The following is a 20,399-nucleotide window of genomic DNA, read 5'->3' on the forward strand; positions in this document are numbered from 1 at the left end:
CATCATAACAAGAAACGGGCATGGACCGAATAAAACGGTACCTTACATCAATGTGTTTAGTCCTCTCATGAAACATATGATCCTTAGTTAGAAAAATAGGACTCTGATTAGCACAATACAGTGTAAAAATTTGCAAGTCTTCACAGTTTGACAAATTAATCTCTTCAACCACATAACATTCTTATATGCCTCTGTAATGACCACATACTTCAAAGGTGGTTTCCCAGAATGAATATTAAATTCCATACTTTTTCGTTATCACTGCAACTCTTATATCGCTACAACAGAATTTTTTTGAAAGCTAACCATCCCAATCAATTTGGTCGTAGCTACTTTGATCAAAATTATTAACTTTAATTACTGTGCCAGTAACTCGCCCTCGTATTATAAGACTCTCTATTCTGGACAATGCTACCATATTCTACAAAGTAGTTTTCTAGCTAAGAGCACAATCTCCAAGGGAAATCACATATCCTATAAGTGATCTCCTCTTATTAAGATCTCTTGCATAATCTAAATCCACATACCTAGTGATTATATCCTTATTTTTTATAAAATGCAAGCAAGCATCAGTAGAGCTACTCAAGTTTATGAATATCCACTGTACTGCTTTCAATGTTCCTTATCAAGATTTGTCATGTACTTACTAATTGTACTGACTACATATGTCAAATCTGATTTTGTAATAACCATAGCATACATAAGCAAACCAACTACACTACAATAAGGAACTTGAGACATATAATCAATATCTTCATCTGACTGAGGACAAAAGCTAGATGATAACTTAGAGTGTGAAGCTAAGGAAGTAATAAAAGTTGTTGCATGAAGCATATTAAACCTGTGAAGTGCCTTCTCAATGTAACCCTTCTAACTTAAATACAATATGTCAACTTTTCTATCTCTCAAGATCTCCATACCAAGAACCTTCCTTGCTTTACCAAGCCTTTCATCTCAAACTCCTCATAAAGCTGAGCATTTACCTTTTCGACCTCTACTTTAACCTTGGCTGCTATGAGCATATCATAACATATAACAGTAAATATGTAATCGATTTACCAACTCCCTTTCTAAAGTACATAAAATTATCATAACTGCTTCTAGTGAAATTATGAGTAGTCATGAATGAATCAAATCTTCTATACAAGGACTTATTCAACCCTCTAGTTGTTGCATGTAAATGCCTCCTTAAGTTCTCCATGTAAAAATATTGTATTAACATCCATCTACTTAAACTCCAAATCATCCTTACCCGTAATTTTAAGTAAAGCCCGAATTGAACTATGCTTTATAATTGGTGAGAACATATATGTGAAGTCAATACCTGGAATTTGATTGTAGCTCTTTGCTACCAATCTGGTCTTATACTTTGCATCTTCAATCCCTAAAGTCCATTTCTTCATTTCGAACACCCACTTGAAGCGAACAAGCTTTTTATCTTTACATAATTTTACCAAGTTCCAAGTACTATTTTTATACAATGATTCAATCTTTTCCTGCATAGCAATCAATCATCTGCTAGAATCGCTGCAATTGACTGCCTCTGAATATATAGCGGATTTCTTAGTGGAATCAATACTATCAGCCATATTCAATGCATGAGCAACTAAATTTGCCTCTCCATACTTTTATGGAGGTTGAATCTATTTTGCAAGGTTAATCCTTAGCAATCGAATACCGTGGTGCTGGTGCTGGTGGGCATGGGTATAGGTGAAGTAGGTGAAGTGTTACTGTCTGTTTACTCTAAACAAGATTGATCTAAAGTGAACTTTTCTGAAGCCTATGATTGTTCTCCAAAACCAATTTTCAACTCCACCTGAGTTGAATGATTATGTTTCCTCAATTATACCATAATCACCACGAGGCAAACCATGAACCATAGCAAGTTCATCAAATACTATATCTATACTAATCACCAATTTTCCTGTCTCTGAACAACATAACTTATATCCCTTCAATCCTAATCTATACCCAAGAAAAATGCATTTTCTAGACCTAGGCTCCAAGTCTCCATTATCTATATGAACATAAACAGGACATCTAAAGATCTTCAAATTAGAATAACAAGAAGGTTTTCCCAGACCATACCTCTTCTGATGTCTTTTACTTAATGGCAACTAAAAGTGAGCAATTAATCAGAAAATAAGTTGTAGTAGTAGTATCAGCCCAAATGAACTTAGACGACCTAAAACTTGAAAGCATACAATGAACACTTTTCCATCATAGTCTTATTCATCCGTTCTGCCACATGATTTTGTTATTGAGTTCCATGCACTATCAAGTGTCTCAATATGCCTTCAGCCTTGCAAAAGCTATTGAGTTTATCTGAATAAAACTCCATTCCATCCATATGTAAACGTTTCATCTACTTTCTCGATTACTTTTTCTATCATTGTTTTTCACTCCTTGAAGGTCCCAAACACATCACTCTATTATTTCAAGAAAAATGCCCAAACTTTCCTGAAAAAATCATTTATTTCTGTTAACAAGTAATTAACATCTCATTTAGTAGGCACTCTCGGTCCTCAAAGATCTGAATGGATATATTCAAGTTTTCCATTCGTGTTGTGTCTTTCTTCAGTGAATATAATTCTCTTCTATTTTCTAAAGACGCAATGCTCACAAAACTTCATCTTACTGGTCTTCTACTTATCAAGAAGTCAATTCTTACTCAATTCTACCATACCATTCTCACTCATATACCCTAACCATATATGCCAAAATTTTGTAACTTCCTCATCTATCAAAGATGAAGTATAAACTACTGCATCTCCTGTAATTGTAGAACTCTACATTCACCAATGTATCTATAACCCTTTAAGTTAAGTGTGCTCAAAGATATGAGATTTCGTTTCAGTTCTGGATCATGTCTTACCTCTATAAGTGTTATAATAGTCCTATAGAACATTCTAATTCTGACTATACCAACTCCAACAATTTTGCAAGGCGCGTTGTTTTCCATAATCATTGTACCTCTCGAAACTCCTTTATATGTTATAAAGCATCCCTGTTGGAACACATATGAAAAATACTCGTCGAGTCAAGAACCCTTTCCTCGTAAGGTTTCGAACCCATGTCAAAAATCATAAGAAGATCTTGTTTACTATGCCCATCTTCCACAACATCAGCATCTGCTGTATTTTCAGGTTTTTTTCCTTTATCAATAGCACCAGTAGTCTTGTTTTTACTTTTCAACGCATAGCAATCGGTTTTAATATGCCCCTTCTTCTAACAAGAACAATACACTCAATTCTATCATACAATTTTCACTTATTTGCTCTAGTCGCATATGTCAAAATTTTGTAACTTCCTCATCTGTCAAAGAAGAAGTAGAAATTGCTGCATCTTTTATAACTATGGAACCCTACAAAATGTACAACTATGTAGAACTTTTATGTCCCTTCATGATAATAAGTGCACCTCGACTCACCTTCAAAACTTTACCTTCAGTAGTATATCTATAACCCTTTGAGTCAAGTGTACTCAAAGATATGAGATTTCGCTTAAGTTCTAGAATGTACCTTACTTTTGTAAGTGTTTTAATAGCCTAATTGAACATTTTGATTCTAATGTACCAACTCCAACAATTTTGCATGGCGCATCATTTTTCATAATCACTGTACCTCTCGAAACTCCTCCATATTTTGTAAACCAGTTCCCTGTTGGGACACATATGAAAAGTACATACTAAGTCAAGAATCTATTCCTCATAAGGTTTGGAATCCATATCAGAAATTACAAGAAACACCTAATCCACAGTGAGAGTATCCCAACTATAGAGAATGGTATCTCTAAAAGTCACATATGATTGTGGCAACGAATAAAACAACATCAATGCTAAGTTCTCATCATCATACTTAACCTTCAATGTCTCTAAATCAGCCACGATTTCTTTGAACACAGTTAAATGATCATCCAATGGTGTACCTTCAAAAAGTTGATGAGAATACAAGCGCTCTTTCATGTGTAACTTACTAGTAAAACTCTTTGTCATACAAAACTGCTCCAATTTCAACCACATCACAGCAACACTTTTCTCCTTTAGAACATCCTAAAGAATTTGATCTGACAGATGTAGATAAATTTGGGATTGGGCTTTTCGATCTTTAAGAAGCTTTTCATCCTGAGTTCAAGTTGAATACATCTTATCAAAGTCAATTAAGGCTTCTTCCAAATCCATCTACGCTAGAACTAATGCATCTTCACTTGTCATAGAGTAAATCTCGCGTTTCGATCCAATAACAGAACGTCGTATTTCATGTTGCTATGCAGAATAATCAACCTTGTTCTGATACTGCTTATTATGAATTAATCGCAAGATAAAAACATAATGAAATAAATTGGAACACAATAAGAACACCAAAATTTATGTGAAAATCAAAGATCGAAAAAAATCACAGGCAGAGGATGAGAATTCATTATAATCAATAGCTATTGTATTTACAACAAGATATTTTGTAAATTGTTCTTAAAACAATACAAGTCGTGACTTATATATTTAAACCTTAAAAACCAAGTTGTAGATGATTAGAGTCCAGAAAAATGCGTCAAAACGTGAAACAGGCCTGGATCGGATAATCCTGTCGTCCATCAGGCGAGCTACAAGTCTCGGGAGAAAATATGCATGCACCGCTCGTGCGGCCAACTAGCGAAAATGCAACAACTTTTATTCTCGGTCCATAATTTTGATCTTTTTAAGACCATTTCAACCAAAAATCAAATACCCACTAGAATTTAGGTCAAACTATAACAAGCATAACTTCGTCTCTGCGTTTGATCTTCAATCCAGATAATCTCTCCGATGAAAATCCTAGTTTTTATTCTAAAATGATGGATTTTTATGATAAATAAGAGATAAATGGGATGGTATATTGATCTTCTTTAACTTAGAGTTGATAAGTTATATTTATATTAGTCTTTAAGGAGTCCCAAAAGTCTCTAAAAATCGTGCAAATATGACCCAAAAGAAAGTTTCCTTATTTGAGAAAATTATGAACGAAATTAAATTCTGGTCGCCAATAGCCTGAGCAAGTGCACGGTTGAAAATCGGGCAGTTGCTGAGTTATTCACTTGAGCTTCTATTTTCTTTTTCATTGTCAGGCAGTTGCCCAGTCCATACGACCGGGCAAGTGCCAAGTTATAACAACTTCTTAATTTTTGCATTTTGGTCCCTTTTCTTCATTCTTTCCTCGATTTTGATACTCTGCTTTAAATGGCTTCTATTTTAGTCCTTCAATTTCTTCTCATTTGCACATTAGTCCTCCAACCATCTATCCAATCATCAATTCATCTTTCTTTCTTTTCCAATTGCTTATAAATGGGTCCAAAACTGAAACAAGAGAAATTAATCCAAATTAAGTAAAATTTAATACTTTGATGACATAAAAGCTTAGTAATTTGACTCGAATAAGTGAACAAAATGCACTTATCAAAGCCTCATGTCAAGATCTCTGATAAGAGATATAAGCCATTCAATATATTGAACAAGAATTATATTGTCTTTTATGATCCATACTATTAAATAATTTGACTCAATCCACAAATGATATTAGCACAAAGGTGTGGCAAATTGGAGAGGCTCGAAGGTTGGAGTAGCAGCAAGACATCTCGAATTTCTGCCAATATTTTGCGATCCTTTAATAGTTTCAACCATGTTGCTTCAAGTTTCCCTTAGAGCTCTCTACAATTTTATTGTGGGGACCAATTAAGATCCTAGATAATACCAGCATTATATTAATTATAGAAGTTGAATACAGAAAATTCGAAATCAAACATGCCCTTGGTCTAATAAAGGGGTTTTGTCGGCATGTAAGAAAAGGTTTCACTTCAATGAGGATTACCGGAGGTTAATTTGTGATATGTCTTTCAAGCCATGGAGTCATTACTCAACTTTATTCATACTTTTTGACCTTCTGTTTTGTTTTCTGGTGCCAAAGTAGATGCAGTCAACAGACTAATTAAAGAGCGAGCACCATTACCTGCTTTCTTATAATTAATAGCTTCACTCTACGTTGAATTAAATTTTTAGATTAAATGATTGAACATAGTATAACATCAAACAAAGTTCTTCGGATTATCGTCGTCACACATTTAATAAAATGTTAACATATCAGGCACGTGAGGAGCATGAAGACAAGATTTAAATTATAGCATTTCTAACGTTTTAAACTTTAAATAATAATAATAATAATAATTAAATGATTCAACATCTATTTTCTTTCTATGCTATGCTTTCGTGCACAGGCCTAGCAGGCTAGCATGCTTCGTGTTCGAATAGTTTTCGCCAATCAATCCACTTCCTTGAGGCAAAGAACCTTGAATGAATAGAGGATCACGCTTTTGGTTGAACAATGTAAATCCAAACTCGATCGTAGAAGAATGAACGATGTAGACAGAAAAATAATTTATTAATTAGTAAGCAGATTACAGCTGTTTCCCAAGACGAGGGGTGGATTAGTTTTGAATGAATTATAATATATATATTGTTGTTTGGAGGGGCATTCTAAGGGTAACATCAAAATGATGATTCATAAATTTAATCTGGTTCATGACGGTGCTTCTAGTCCATCTGCATCGGATTTTTGTGGTCCACATAAATATATAAAATAGGTCAAAATACGTAAATTGTCGGTTTGAAGCAATAAATTATTAATCAATTGGCTGACGCATTACGCTTGAAAATATCCATCTCGTATTTTACATGTTTGATAGAGAATTACAACAATTCATTTTAAAAGTAATTGCTCATATTAAATCCTGAGCTCATCATCTTAATCATTTTCAAACTCGATTAATTTAGCTATTGAGCGTCTAGCACTACTGACTATTGATCATAAATATACATATTTGATTGTAGATAAAATGTTACTATTCCTTCTTTTTATCCATTTAGTACCTTGGATCTAATCGTCTTGATCATTGCTTCAAATACTTCATTGATCATAATACCTTATTGAAAGCTCCATAATATTTGTTGACATCTATCAAGTCATCGAGATTACGTGGAGTTACATGAACTCGAAGAGAAAGTCATGAAAAATATGCTCAAAAATTAAGTATTTCGTTTGAACCTTTACTTAGACTACCATAGCCATATCTACTATAGCCAATATCATATCTATGTAATGTTTGAAACATTATTACCGATCAAAAAGAAAATGTTTGAAACATGATGCTAAAAAAATCAGTAGTTTATATGAAAAAAAGTCTTGACAAAGTACTCCCAAACCTACACATGACATTTGTAATACTAACGTAAGATTCAACCTTTATGACTATGTCCACGTCGGATAAAACCGTGTCCTACAACAGGAGAATCTATTATTCTACCAACCTTGTCCCTTGTCTTTTCTTTCTACCTTTTTTTATTTCCTACAACAGCCAATTTTTTTTACACGTGTATTCAACAAGTTTCCATGGACTAAACTTACCAGGATAGTATTAAATTAAAATGATTCAGTGCAGTAGAAAATGGTACGACAAGAATGCTGGAAAACTGTCCCGCATTAGTTTCATACACAATCCTAAGATCACTATCGGATCGTGCCTACTCAAATTTCTTGGAAACTTCCTTCAACTTATCAAACTACTTATCTATATATAAATGAATGAATCTATCCTAATAAATTACTTCATCAGTACCAAAAATTATCTAGCTAGGCATGGATAGCAACAAGTTGCAGAGTGGCTTAAGTTCGGCCTACCGGGGTGTCAGGAAGCGAAAATGGGGGAAATGGGTGTCTGAAATTCGTGAACCAGGTAAGAAAACTCGAATCTGGCTTGGGAGTTTTGAGACACCAGAAATGGCAGCCGTGGCATATGATGTGGCTGCATTGCACCTTAGGGGCCAATCTGCACACCTTAATTTTCCACAATTGGCACCTAGTCTTCCCCGTCCAACTAACACAACTCCTGAAGATATAAGATTGGCAGCCCAACAGGCGGCTTCAGCCTTTGCCGGGAGATCATGGGATGGCTCCAGGGTGGGGAGTACTTCTGCTGCGGCCGATCAAGGGCCGGTGACAGTAGGACTGTCACCAACACAAATTCAGGCCATACAAGAGTCACCTTTGGACTCGCCAAAAATGGGGAATGCACTACTAACGTTGGAAGAATCTTTATTTTTTACTAACGAATATGAGATGAGCGATTGTGAAGAGGAAGCTGGTGACCCACTTTGGGGGCCCTAGCTAGCTAGGGGAACTTAATTTAACGTATCAACTGGTGAAACAAAACGTGAACATCTTAATTAAACAAATTAACAAAAATTATTTATAATTATTATATAATAGTGGAGAAAATTCAAATGCATGCTTAGTGACTTAAAATGTGCAACTCTCCAAGTTTATAAAGAGTGTTGCACAATTATAGTTTTAGCAATTTTTTTTATTTATGGATTCTAATGTTTGACTTTCCCAGGAAAAGAGTTAGAATTTGATTGGTTATCTAGCTACTTATATGTTGTATTGATGATGTCATGTAATTAAAATTTCCACATAAAGGTGTGCTCTATTTATGATATTTATTATCTAGTTTCGATCTTTTATTTTTTTATAGTTTCTTTTCCTTTTATATTTTTATCATGATCGTTAATGGAATTATTGATTTAAATAGATATATTATCAACTAAGTCGAAATATCTACCTACATGATCCACCACCATCTGAATATAACTTTCCTTGCAATTTACCTATTTTGAGAGTTCTATGATAAATTATAGAAATATAGCACTCTGATTTATTTGAAAATCATCAAACTGATACTCGATAAACATAAACCCAAGCAAAACTCAATTAGCTCAATCTTCTAACTTAAACGGCTGCTTGGCCTGGGCATAACTAGACAATAGACCAAGTGATTTGTTGGAGCAATCTACTAAATAGACCTTTTCTAAAAACACCCCACCAATTTATAGGGCACACCTCGAACAAGGAAGCAGAGAAGAAATATATACACTCAGTTACTAAGTAGTTTCTCTTAGCATCAGATATTCTCTACATGGTTCAAATCGGGATTCCACAGCATGGATCATCTTTATTACTCAACCATAAAGCAAGCAACAAGCAAAAGCCAAGTTAAAACTGTCTCTAACAATCTAGTCACATTCCAATAATCAGCCTTGAGTCAGTCTTAAAAATTGAGCCCATTATTATGAATATCAAAGACAAGATAATGAACAAGATAAAAATAATAATAAGAAGAGCACTAGATTTATGATTATGCTTCTTATGTAAGGTAACCAAATAAAATTGGAATCACAGAACTTACATGTGTCTTGTACTCGAAACACATACTGTACATGCTCCATGTTCTCATCAAGGATTAAGGTCAAAATGATAATCAATTAAAAGTGTATAATGTCAAACATGCGATGAGCACACGTCATAAGGTAACACACAAATCTTTTCAACATGTTCAACATACAAAAAATATCAGACAACACCAAGTTAATCAAGTAAGTGACCAACATATACAACTAATACATAAATGACCCCATGAAAAGATCTCACCATAAATATCCTACATCATTCTGTGTGGCTTATATCTTAAGAACACGTGTCTCCTCTCATCACCTACCATGCCCTCTAGACTGATCACTCGTCATGCCTAACTAGTAAATCACAACAAATCATAAGTACATGGGATGTTCATCTATCACTATCTCATCTCTCTCAACCTAAGTAGATAATGTGATGCAGGAGGATCCGAGTCGAGTGATACTAATCTATTAGATAGCACGTTGATGGTGCTGAGATACCATGAGATGGCGGATCAACGCAAAGATGGAAAATAAATGCAATCTTTCCTTATTTGGGGCAATTTTGACACGTTTTTAGTAATTTGGTCATAACTTTGGCTACGATTATCAGAATCGCTATTATGACCCCAATCCGAAAAGCTCTTTTCGGCGCACACGTCGTGGTCATTAGGATATGCTCAGTGAGCATCAATGTTGAACCCAAAATTCGTTGTTTTCCTTTTCGAAATTCAATTTTTAGTTATTTTTTACTATTTATGGTAATATTTCATTTCCCTTTTTCTATATGTTAGAGAATCCGGATTAAGCCATGGCAACTTACTTCTTTTGTTTCATATTTTATTTCGGTGATATTTTTGAGATTTTGCCATTTTTGGTAAATTTTTCATATTTTCGAATTTTCTTAGCTATTTAACCCGGCTTGTGTGTTAATTTTCGTCATTCTACATTGATAATAAAATTGAGTCGATTACCTATGTTTTTATGAGGCATTTTCTTTCGTACTTCTTTTGGTGAATTGTGGGTACTTCATAGGTGTTATATTCAAAGTGGGTTTCTCACTTGGTTTATCTAACTAGCAGTATAGAGTGAGATTATTGTTTACTTAGAGGTGGATCATTATTATTTTTCCAATTTGTTAATAACTCAAATTTTTTAGCATAAACTTGAACATTGTAATCATGGTCTATTATAGTGGATTTGGCCAGAGTTGCCTTATGATTTTTCCCTCTACATTGGAGGATTTTTTTTCCCATGTTAATTCGGTGTCGTGTTCTCTTATTTTGCTTTCCTTTTTCTTTAAGTATTTATTTGTTTTCTTGGATTGAATTGTTAATTTATACTTGTAAGAAGAGAAAATGCTTGACAAGTGGTATCAAAGCTCAAGTAGTGTGGGTGTGGTTTTATTGCGAGAGTAAATGGAGAATACTTCGAGCACTATGATTAAATTATCGGCTTCAAATTATTCTATTTGGAAGCCAATAATGGAGGATATTTTTTAATGTAAGGATTTACATGAATCTAATAAAAGTCATAGTGCTAAGTCAGCAGTATGAGTGACAGTGATTGGAAGAAGACGAATAAAAAAAGCCATTGGATATGTTAAACAATGAGTTGGTCTTAATATATTCCATCATATATCTTAATAGACAAATGTGCATATCCTTTGGGAGAAACTAAGGGGTCTCTATGTTAGGAAGACTGCTTAAAATAAAGCTTTTACTATTAGAAAGCTTGTGAATCTGAATCTAAAAGAAGGGAAATCAGTTCTTGAGCATTTGAGTAAATTCCAACACTTGGTAAATCAATTGACCACAATGAAAATAGTGCAAGATGACGAGATGCAAGTACTATTACTTCTGAGTTCATTTCCTGGTAGTTCGGAGACTTTTGTGGTATCACTTTGTAACTCTACTTCAAATGGCATGTTTGGACTTACTCTAGTCAAAGATAGTTTGTTTAATGAAGAAATAAGAAGGAAATACTTGGGTCGAAATGGTGCACAGGCTCTTATTATAGAGAACAACGAAAGGAGTAAAAGCAAAGATCCTGAGGAACGCGGTAATTCAAAAGTCAACCAAAGGTAAGAGGAAGGGTCAAATGTTTTTATTGTGAAAAAAGGGCTGGGTATATAAAGAAACATTGCATGGCTAGGAAAAACAAACTGAAAGAGGAGAAAAATTAGAAGAATGCTTATCAGAATATGACAGCTAGCGCTTCTGATGAAGAAGTAGTTGTAGTAATTTTTCTGCTAAAGATGAGTAGTTTTGTCATGTTAGAAATTTATTTGTTGAATGGGTTATTGACTCAGTGTCTTCTCACCATATTACTCTAGGATGAGAACTCTTTGCTTCATACAAATTAGGTAATTTTGACAGGGTGAAAATAGGTAATGAGATTTTTGCCAACATTGTGGAAATTGGTGATATTTGTCTTCATACTAATATTGGATGCAGCTTGACATTGAAAAATGTGCGACATGTTCTAGTCATACACCTGAAATTTGCTATTTACACATGTTATTGATGAAGCAAGATAGGACAATTAATTTGGTAATGGAAGATGGAAACTAATAAAAGGGTCGATGGTATTTGCTAGAAGACAGATTTGTTATACACAAGTAAAGGTGTATAGTAAAGCGATGAATACTACTGAAAGTGGTTCTTCACCAGACTTCTGGCACAAACGATTAGCTCACATGAGTGAGAAGGAGATCCCTCATTTCTTTTGCCAAAGGTATATCATTAGATTCATGTTATTATTGTTTACTTGGTAAACAACATAGAGTTTCATTTTAGAAATCCTCTAGTAGAAAGTCTAATATTTTAGATTTGATTTATTCTAATGTTTGTGGTTCTATAAAGGTAGAGTCCTTGGGTGGCACTAAGTATTTTCTTACTTTTATTGATGATGCTTCACGAAAGTTGTGGGTGTTTTATTTGAGATTAAAAGCCCAAGTTTTTTAGCACTTCAAGAAGTTCCATGCGATGATGGAACAGGAAATCGGAAAGGTTCTAAAATATCTCCAAACTGAAAATAAAAAGAAAACATATATCTAAAGTGTTTGAATATTACTGCTCAAAACATGGTATCGGACATGAGAAGACAGTTTCTGATACCCCACGGTACAACAACATGGCAAAGAGAATGAACCGCACCATTGTGGAAAAATGAAGCACGTTAAGGATGGCTAGGTTACTTAAGTCATTCTGGGGTGAAACGGTTCCAATATCGTGCTACCTAATCAACTAGTCTCCATTAGTTCTTTTGGAATTTGAGATTCCAAAAAATGTGTGGACAGGAATGAATAGTTCCCATTATCACTTGAAGGTTTTTTGGTACAAAGTATTTGCACATGTGCCTAAGGAACAACATTTCAAACTAGATGATAAAGCTAGTGCTTGCATTTTTATTGGCTACGAAGATGAAGAATTTGGCTATAGACTATAGGATCCAAAAAAGAATAAAATAATCAGAAGTAGAGATGTGAGTTTTTATAAAAGTCAGAAGTTAGCAAATTTCGAGAAATCTGATAATGAAAGACATGTTGCTGAGGGTGTCATTGACCTTATTACTATCTCTTTGCCTCCAGACAGTATCACTCAGGGGTAGAGACTAGCATTGATAGTCATGCTAATGAGCCAGCAGGGGTTGATGATGATGATTTAGAGAATGTTGAGTAGGCGAAGCAACCTACTATATCGAAACTTCATATTAGAAGATCTATTAGGAAGCATCATCTATCAACCAAGTATCATGTATTAGATTATGTGTAGGTAAGTGATGAGAGAGAGCCAAAATGCTTTTAGAAGATACAATCTCATAAGAACAAATAGAGCTGGATGATAGCTATGTAGGAAGAGATGAATTATTTGCAGAGAATAACACTTATGAGTTAGCAGAGCTTTCTAAAGGCAAAAAGGCATTGAAAAATAAGTAGGTGTTTATTCCAAAGAAAGACGGTGAAATGCTAGTGAAGTATAAAGCTCGACTGGTTGTAAAGGGCTTCGAGCAAAAGAAAAGGATTGACTTCAATGAGATATTCTCTCCAGCTGTCAAAATAGCTTCTATTCAAGTGGTCTTGGGTTTAGTAGGTATTTTTGAGGAAGAAATCTACATAGTTCAACCAGAGGGATTTGAAGTAAGAGAAAAATAACATATGGTTTGCAAGTTGAAAAAGAAATTGTATGTGTTAAAACATGCTCCAAGATAGTAGTATAAGAAGTTTGATTCCTTATAAATTGTATCGGAGTTCATGATACATGCTAAAGGAATCTTCTAAATTTTAATTCCATAAAATATATAACTTCACTAAAATCGAGATCATTTTTGTATTTACGAAAAGCACTTGCAATTATATAAAGACATTTAAGCACCATACAACTAGTAGGATAATATACTCCAAATAAAATATTTGTAAAGTTATAAAAGCTTGTCAATATTTTTTAAAACTTTTGAAGTTAAAAGCCAATTAGATTCGTTCAAAATAGTATTATCATTGTTTCTAATATGCTTATTGTTATGAAATACAGTTATTAAATGTTCAAACCCTTCACATGATTTTAATGACAAGTAAGTGGAATTTCATCTATGCCCTATGTCACTAACAAATATTTTTGTATTCATCACCCCAAATTTGACACAAAATTCTTCTAAAACTTGTTTTCTAGTAGGTGAAATCATGATATATATTAGTGCATCCCTAATTTTTTGAACTTTATTCTTAATATATTCCAAACCATCCTGCACAATTAAACTAAAAACATGACATACATAGTGAATATGAAATAAATAACCACCGAAATCGAGCAGCAGAACCCTACACAATTTATCGACAATTGATTTATTAACACTAGTGTTGTCAAATGCAAAAGAACATATTTTACTTTCGCAATGATATTCTCTAATAGTGTTCATAATAATGTTATATATATTGTTAGTGTTGTGAGGGAACTCAATAATTTTAAAAGTAACAATTTTTTTATGCATACACCAAAGTGGGTTTATGTAGTGTACAGCTGCAACTATATAATTTTTTTTAATTAATCACTTCCTATATATCCGAAGTTAAAGTTATAACACCCACATATTTTTGCAAATTGGTAATTAATTATTTTTTGTATGAAGGAAATACTCTATTATATCATAACAAAGAGTATTTCTACTTGTCCCAACATAACTATGTTAAAGATATTCTTACACATAAAAGACGAAATATTGGTTGTCCTCTATTACTAGAGGCAACTTAGCACTAGCAACAAACTTCACCATTCCCATTCGAGTTTTTCAAATACATCCACATACAAAGCGTCCTAGAAGTAGAACCGGTAGTTGAACTACCAAATTGCAGTTGAGTTTAACCGACAACAAAAAGCCCATATTTGGTCGTACATACTTTGTAGTGATAGTTCAAGTGGGTGGTACCAATGCCCTTCTGTCATGCCAATCATTGTTGACAGTATTTACATGCTGCTTTAAACTCTAGAATTCTATTGACCACATGACCCATTGGAATCAATTTAAAGTGATCCCAATATTTTGCCTTTTTTTCCCCTTTCGCTTCTCTAGTGTCGGGAATATCTAATTCATGTTCCTCCTCATTTTTCACGTAGGGAACATCAACTTCATCTATATCAACTGGATACTATTTCCATAAGCATCCAAATCTTGAAAAATTTTTAGAATTGGTACTTCGTTAAGACTGGTAAATTCATTCTGAAATTGACTTTGCGATGTCATAGATGATTCATCTCTGACATCATCGAACAATTACTCAACAAATGAGAGTGGATCCATTTGTGAATTGCGAACTTTTTATGAAATGTATAGAATATTTATAGTGTACTTAGTGATTAAGCGAATAAATTTTTAGTGTGGTAAAGTAAATTGGTTGTTGATATTGAAAAATTGCATTGAATGTAGAAATTATTAATGAATGTAGTAGATTGTGTAGAATGTAGAAGAGAGTGAGAATTGTTGTTGTTGGAATGTTATGTGAAAAAAATTGAAAATTGTTTGGCGGTAGTTGTAGAGTGAAAAAAGAATGAAATTTTTTTTAAAGTGGCCAAAACGGCCACTTCTAGCAGCAACTAAAGCAGTGAGAGAAATGCTTTGGATGAAACAGTTTCTCCAAGATCTGGATTTGAAGGAAGATGTGTATGTAGTTAATTGCGATAGTCAGAGCGAATTAGACTTGAGTAAGAATGCTACTTATCATTCTCGGACGCAATGCATTGTGGTGCTGATATAATTAATTCAACCCATTTTAACATCTTTGCTCGAAATTTATTGGGTATCAAAACCCAATAATAGCACTACTGAATATATTTTAAAACGAAAGATGGATACTAATATTGCATAAACAATGTGAACAACAATTAAAAATGAGCTTTAAGTTTATTTTATTGTTGTGTAGACCAGGTTTTCATTAGAAATTTGACATAACAGCACTTCAAGATGGCAAATTACAATTTTAATAGTGTTTCCTTTATTTATACAATCATGCTATATAAATTGGATCGAAGCACGATTAGAAATGGAGGATACATGGCAGCATTACAGCGTACTGAATTCCTCAAATTTTATTGGACCAAGGCAAGAAAGAAAGTTTGAGTGTGGTTATTTCTTGGCTTAGATGAAATTGTGTCAACAAATATATCGTATTTGATAAGATTCCAGATTTTGTTGATATTATTATTGAAAAGACCATATGTTATAGTTTGATTTGATTTTAAGATTAAGAGAAGAAGAAGAAGGCAATAATGCAATTAAATACGGTAGCTAGTAGTTCTGGAAAGGTTGAGCAAATCTTCCCAGGCATGTTGAAGAATAGAGGTTCAAATATAAGGAAGATGGCTGATGAGATTCAACAATCCGAGGGCAGACGTAAGTATTTGGGCACAATTTTTTATCTATTTTTGTTATACAAGTTGATTATTAAAAATTTGAGCATCCACTCTTGAAAAATCTAGTCGCAATATTACTATACAATACATGAAACACTTACACTAAATTTTAGGTTTCATGAGCTCAACTATACAGGCCTCGAACCAAAGACTCCCAAACCTACACATGACATTTGTAATACTAACGTAAGATTCAACCTTTATGACTATGTCCACGTCGGATAAAACCGTGTCTTACAACAGGAGAATCTATTATTCTACCAACCTTGTCCCTTGTCTTTTCTTTCTACCTTTTTTTATTTCCTACAACAGCCAATTTTTTTTACACGTGTATTCAACAAGTTTCCATGGACTAAACTTACCAGGATAGTATTAAATTAAAATGATTCAGTGCAGTAGAAAATGGTACGACAAGAATGCTGGAAAACTGTCCCGCATTAGTTTCATACACAATCCTAAGATCACTATCGGATCGTGCCTACTCAAATTTCTTGGAAACTTCCTTCAACTTATCAAACTACTTATCTATATATAAATGAATGAATCTATCCTAATAAATTACTTCATCAGTACCAAAAATTATCTAGCTAGGCATGGATAGGATCTTAAATCATTCGTGGTTATAAGTTATAATGAGATATTTATATTGTTATTACGGATAGACCATCATGTGTAGCATTTTTTACTTGTGAAGTAAGTAGCTAATCTCACAAATTAAAGTATAGCGACACTTAAATGAACACGTGGATGTTTTATTATAAAACAAAATATCGGAGATCCGATGAAAAATTCTAAATACCGGGGTGTCAGGAAGCGAAAATGGGGGAAATGGGTGTCTGAAATTCGCGAACCAGGTAAGAAAACTCGAATCTGGCTTGGGAGTTTTGAGACACCAGAAATGGCAGCCGTGGCATATGATGTGGCTGCATTGCACCTTAGGGGCCAATCTGCACACCTTAATTTTCCACAATTGGCACCTAGTCTTCCCCGTCCAACTAACACAACTCCTGAAGATATAAGATTGGCAGCCCAACAGGCGGCTTCAGCCTTTGCCGGGAGATCATGGGATGGCTCCAGGGTGGGGAGTACTTCTGCTGCGGCCGATCAAGGGCCGGTGACAGTAGGACTGTCACCAACACAAATTCAGGCCATACAAGAGTCACCTTTGGACTCGCCAAAAATGGGGAATGCACTACTAACGTTGGAAGAATCTTTATTTTTTACTAACGAATATGAGATGAGCGATTGTGAAGAGGAAGCTGGTGACCCACTTTGGGGGCCCTAGGGTTAATTTGTGATATGTCTTTCAAGCCATGGAGTCATTACTCAACTTTATTCATACTTTTTGACCTTCTGTTTTGTTTTCTGGTGCCAAAGTAGATGCAGTCAACAGACTAATTAAAGAGCGAGCACCATTACCTGCTTTCTTATAATTAATAGCTTCACTCTACGTTGAATTAAATTTTTAGATTAAATGATTGAACATAGTATAACATCAAACAAAGTTCTTCGGATTATCGTCGTCACACATTTAATAAAATGTTAACATATCAGGCACGTGAGGAGCATGAAGACAAGATTTAAATTATAGCATTTCTAACGTTTTAAACTTTAAATAATAATAATAATAATAATTAAATGATTCAACATCTATTTTCTTTCTATGCTATGCTTTCGTGCACAGGCCTAGCAGGCTAGCATGCTTCGTGTTCGAATAGTTTTCGCCAATCAATCCACTTCCTTGAGGCAAAGAACCTTGAATGAATAGAGGATCACGCTTTTGGTTGAACAATGTAAATCCAAACTCGATCGTAGAAGAATGAACGATGTAGACAGAAAAATAATTTATTAATTAGTAAGCAGATTACAGCTGTTTCCCAAGACGAGGGGTGGATTAGTTTTGAATGAATTATAATATATATATTGTTGTTTGGAGGGGCATTCTAAGGGTAACATCAAAATGATGATTCATAAATTTAATCTGGTTCATGACGGTGCTTCTAGTCCATCTGCATCGGATTTTTGTGGTCCACATAAATATATAAAATAGGTCAAAATACGTAAATTGTCGGTTTGAAGCAATAAATTATTAATCAATTGGCTGACGCATTACGCTTGAAAATATCCATCTCGTATTTTACATGTTTGATAGAGAATTACAACAATTCATTTTAAAAGTAATTGCTCATATTAAATCCTGAGCTCATCATCTTAATCATTTTCAAACTCGATTAATTTAGCTATTGAGCGTCTAGCACTACTGACTATTGATCATAAATATACATATTTGATTGTAGATAAAATGTTACTATTCCTTCTTTTTATCCATTTAGTACCTTGGATCTAATCGTCTTGATCATTGCTTCAAATACTTCATTGATCATAATACCTTATTGAAAGCTCCATAATATTTGTTGACATCTATCAAGTCATCGAGATTACGTGGAGTTACATGAACTCGAAGAGAAAGTCATGAAAAATATGCTCAAAAATTAAGTATTTCGTTTGAACCTTTACTTAGACTACCATAGCCATATCTACTATAGCCAATATCATATCTATGTAATGTTTGAAACATTATTACCGATCAAAAAGAAAATGTTTGAAACATGATGCTAAAAAAATCAGTAGTTTATATGAAAAAAAGTCTTGACAAAGTACTCCCAAACCTACACATGACATTTGTAATACTAACGTAAGATTCAACCTTTATGACTATGTCCACGTCGGATAAAACCGTGTCCTACAACAGGAGAATCTATTATTCTACCAACCTTGTCCCTTGTCTTTTCTTTCTACCTTTTTTTATTTCCTACAACAGCCAATTTTTTTTACACGTGTATTCAACAAGTTTCCATGGACTAAACTTACCAGGATAGTATTAAATTAAAATGATTCAGTGCAGTAGAAAATGGTACGACAAGAATGCTGGAAAACTGTCCCGCATTAGTTTCATACACAATCCTAAGATCACTATCGGATCGTGCCTACTCAAATTTCTTGGAAACTTCCTTCAACTTATCAAACTACTTATCTATATATAAATGAATGAATCTATCCTAATAAATTACTTCATCAGTACCAAAAATTATCTAGCTAGGCATGGATAGCAACAAGTTGCAGAGTGGCTTAAGTTCGGCCTACCGGGGTGTCAGGAAGCGAAAATGGGGGAAATGGGTGTCTGAAATTCGTGAACCAGGTAAGAAAACTCGAATCTGGCTTGGGAGTTTTGAGACACCAGAAATGGCAGCCGTGGCATATGATGTGGCTGCATTGCACCTTAGGGGCCAATCTGCACACCTTAATTTTCCACAATTGGCACCTAGTCTTCCCCGTCCAACTAACACAACTCCTGAAGATATAAGATTGGCAGCCCAACAGGCGGCTTCAGCCTTTGCCGGGAGATCATGGGATGGCTCCAGGGTGGGGAGTACTTCTGCTGCGGCCGATCAAGGGCCGGTGACAGTAGGACTGTCACCAACACAAATTCAGGCCATACAAGAGTCACCTTTGGACTCGCCAAAAATGGGGAATGCACTACTAACGTTGGAAGAATCTTTATTTTTTACTAACGAATATGAGATGAGCGATTGTGAAGAGGAAGCTGGTGACCCACTTTGGGGGCCCTAGCTAGCTAGGGGAACTTAATTTAACGTATCAACTGGTGAAACAAAACGTGAACATCTTAATTAAACAAATTAACAAAAATTATTTATAATTATTATATAATAGTGGAGAAAATTCAAATGCATGCTTAGTGACTTAAAATGTGCAACTCTCCAAGTTTATAAAGAGTGTTGCACAATTATAGTTTTAGCAATTTTTTTTATTTATGGATTCTAATGTTTGACTTTCCCAGGAAAAGAGTTAGAATTTGATTGGTTATCTAGCTACTTATATGTTGTATTGATGATGTCATGTAATTAAAATTTCCACATAAAGGTGTGCTCTATTTATGATATTTATTATCTAGTTTCGATCTTTTATTTTTTTATAGTTTATTTTCCTTTTATATTTTTTATCATGATCGTTAATGGAATTATTGATTTAAATAGATATATTATCAACTTTTTTGCCTTCTACTTAAGTGAATTACTTACACCTACATTTTAATCCTGTCAAAGGAGTTGTTGGATTCGGTTCGATTCAGTAAAATGTTATATAACGTGATTTGAGGTTATAATTGTTTAAGTCGAAATATATACCTACATGATCCACCACCAACTGAATATAACTTT

The 20,399-nt window shown here is 34.1% G+C and overlaps 3 protein-coding genes across 3 annotated transcripts; all 3 read left to right on the top strand.

Moving 5' to 3' along the window:
- Positions 1 to 7,647: 7,647 nt before the first annotated feature.
- Positions 7,648 to 8,232, top strand: LOC111409646 (ethylene-responsive transcription factor ERF021-like). Its single transcript, XM_023039672.1, has one exon. It carries the CDS (start codon positions 7,662 to 7,664, stop codon positions 8,187 to 8,189), a length of 528 nt encoding a protein of 175 aa, XP_022895440.1. The 5' UTR covers positions 7,648 to 7,661; the 3' UTR covers positions 8,190 to 8,232.
- An 8,710-nt stretch (positions 8,233 to 16,942) lies between these two features.
- Positions 16,943 to 17,446, top strand: LOC111409497 (ethylene-responsive transcription factor ERF021-like). Its single transcript, XM_023039543.1, has one exon. The coding sequence runs from the start codon at positions 16,943 to 16,945 to the stop codon at positions 17,444 to 17,446; it is 504 nt and encodes a 167-aa protein (XP_022895311.1).
- Positions 17,447 to 19,178: 1,732 nt separating this feature from the next.
- Positions 19,179 to 19,834, top strand: LOC111409647 (ethylene-responsive transcription factor ERF021-like). The gene has a single exon (XM_023039673.1). The coding sequence runs from the start codon at positions 19,264 to 19,266 to the stop codon at positions 19,789 to 19,791; it is 528 nt and encodes a 175-aa protein (XP_022895441.1). The 5' UTR covers positions 19,179 to 19,263; the 3' UTR covers positions 19,792 to 19,834.
- The last annotated feature ends 565 nt before the right edge of the window (positions 19,835 to 20,399 follow it).

Source organism: Olea europaea, chromosome 14 (genome assembly GCF_002742605.1).
Source record: "Olea europaea var. sylvestris chromosome 14, O_europaea_v1, whole genome shotgun sequence".
Taxonomy (NCBI): domain Eukaryota; kingdom Viridiplantae; phylum Streptophyta; class Magnoliopsida; order Lamiales; family Oleaceae; genus Olea; species Olea europaea.

Excerpts from the sequence above, each read along its gene's own strand:
- LOC111409646 (XM_023039672.1), top strand. The coding sequence starts at position 7,662 with ATGGATAGCAACAAGTTGCAGAGTGGCTTAAGTTCGGCCTACCGGGGT.
- LOC111409497 (XM_023039543.1), top strand. The coding sequence starts at position 16,943 with ATGAAAAATTCTAAATACCGGGGTGTCAGGAAGCGAAAATGGGGGAAA.
- LOC111409647 (XM_023039673.1), top strand. The coding sequence starts at position 19,264 with ATGGATAGCAACAAGTTGCAGAGTGGCTTAAGTTCGGCCTACCGGGGT.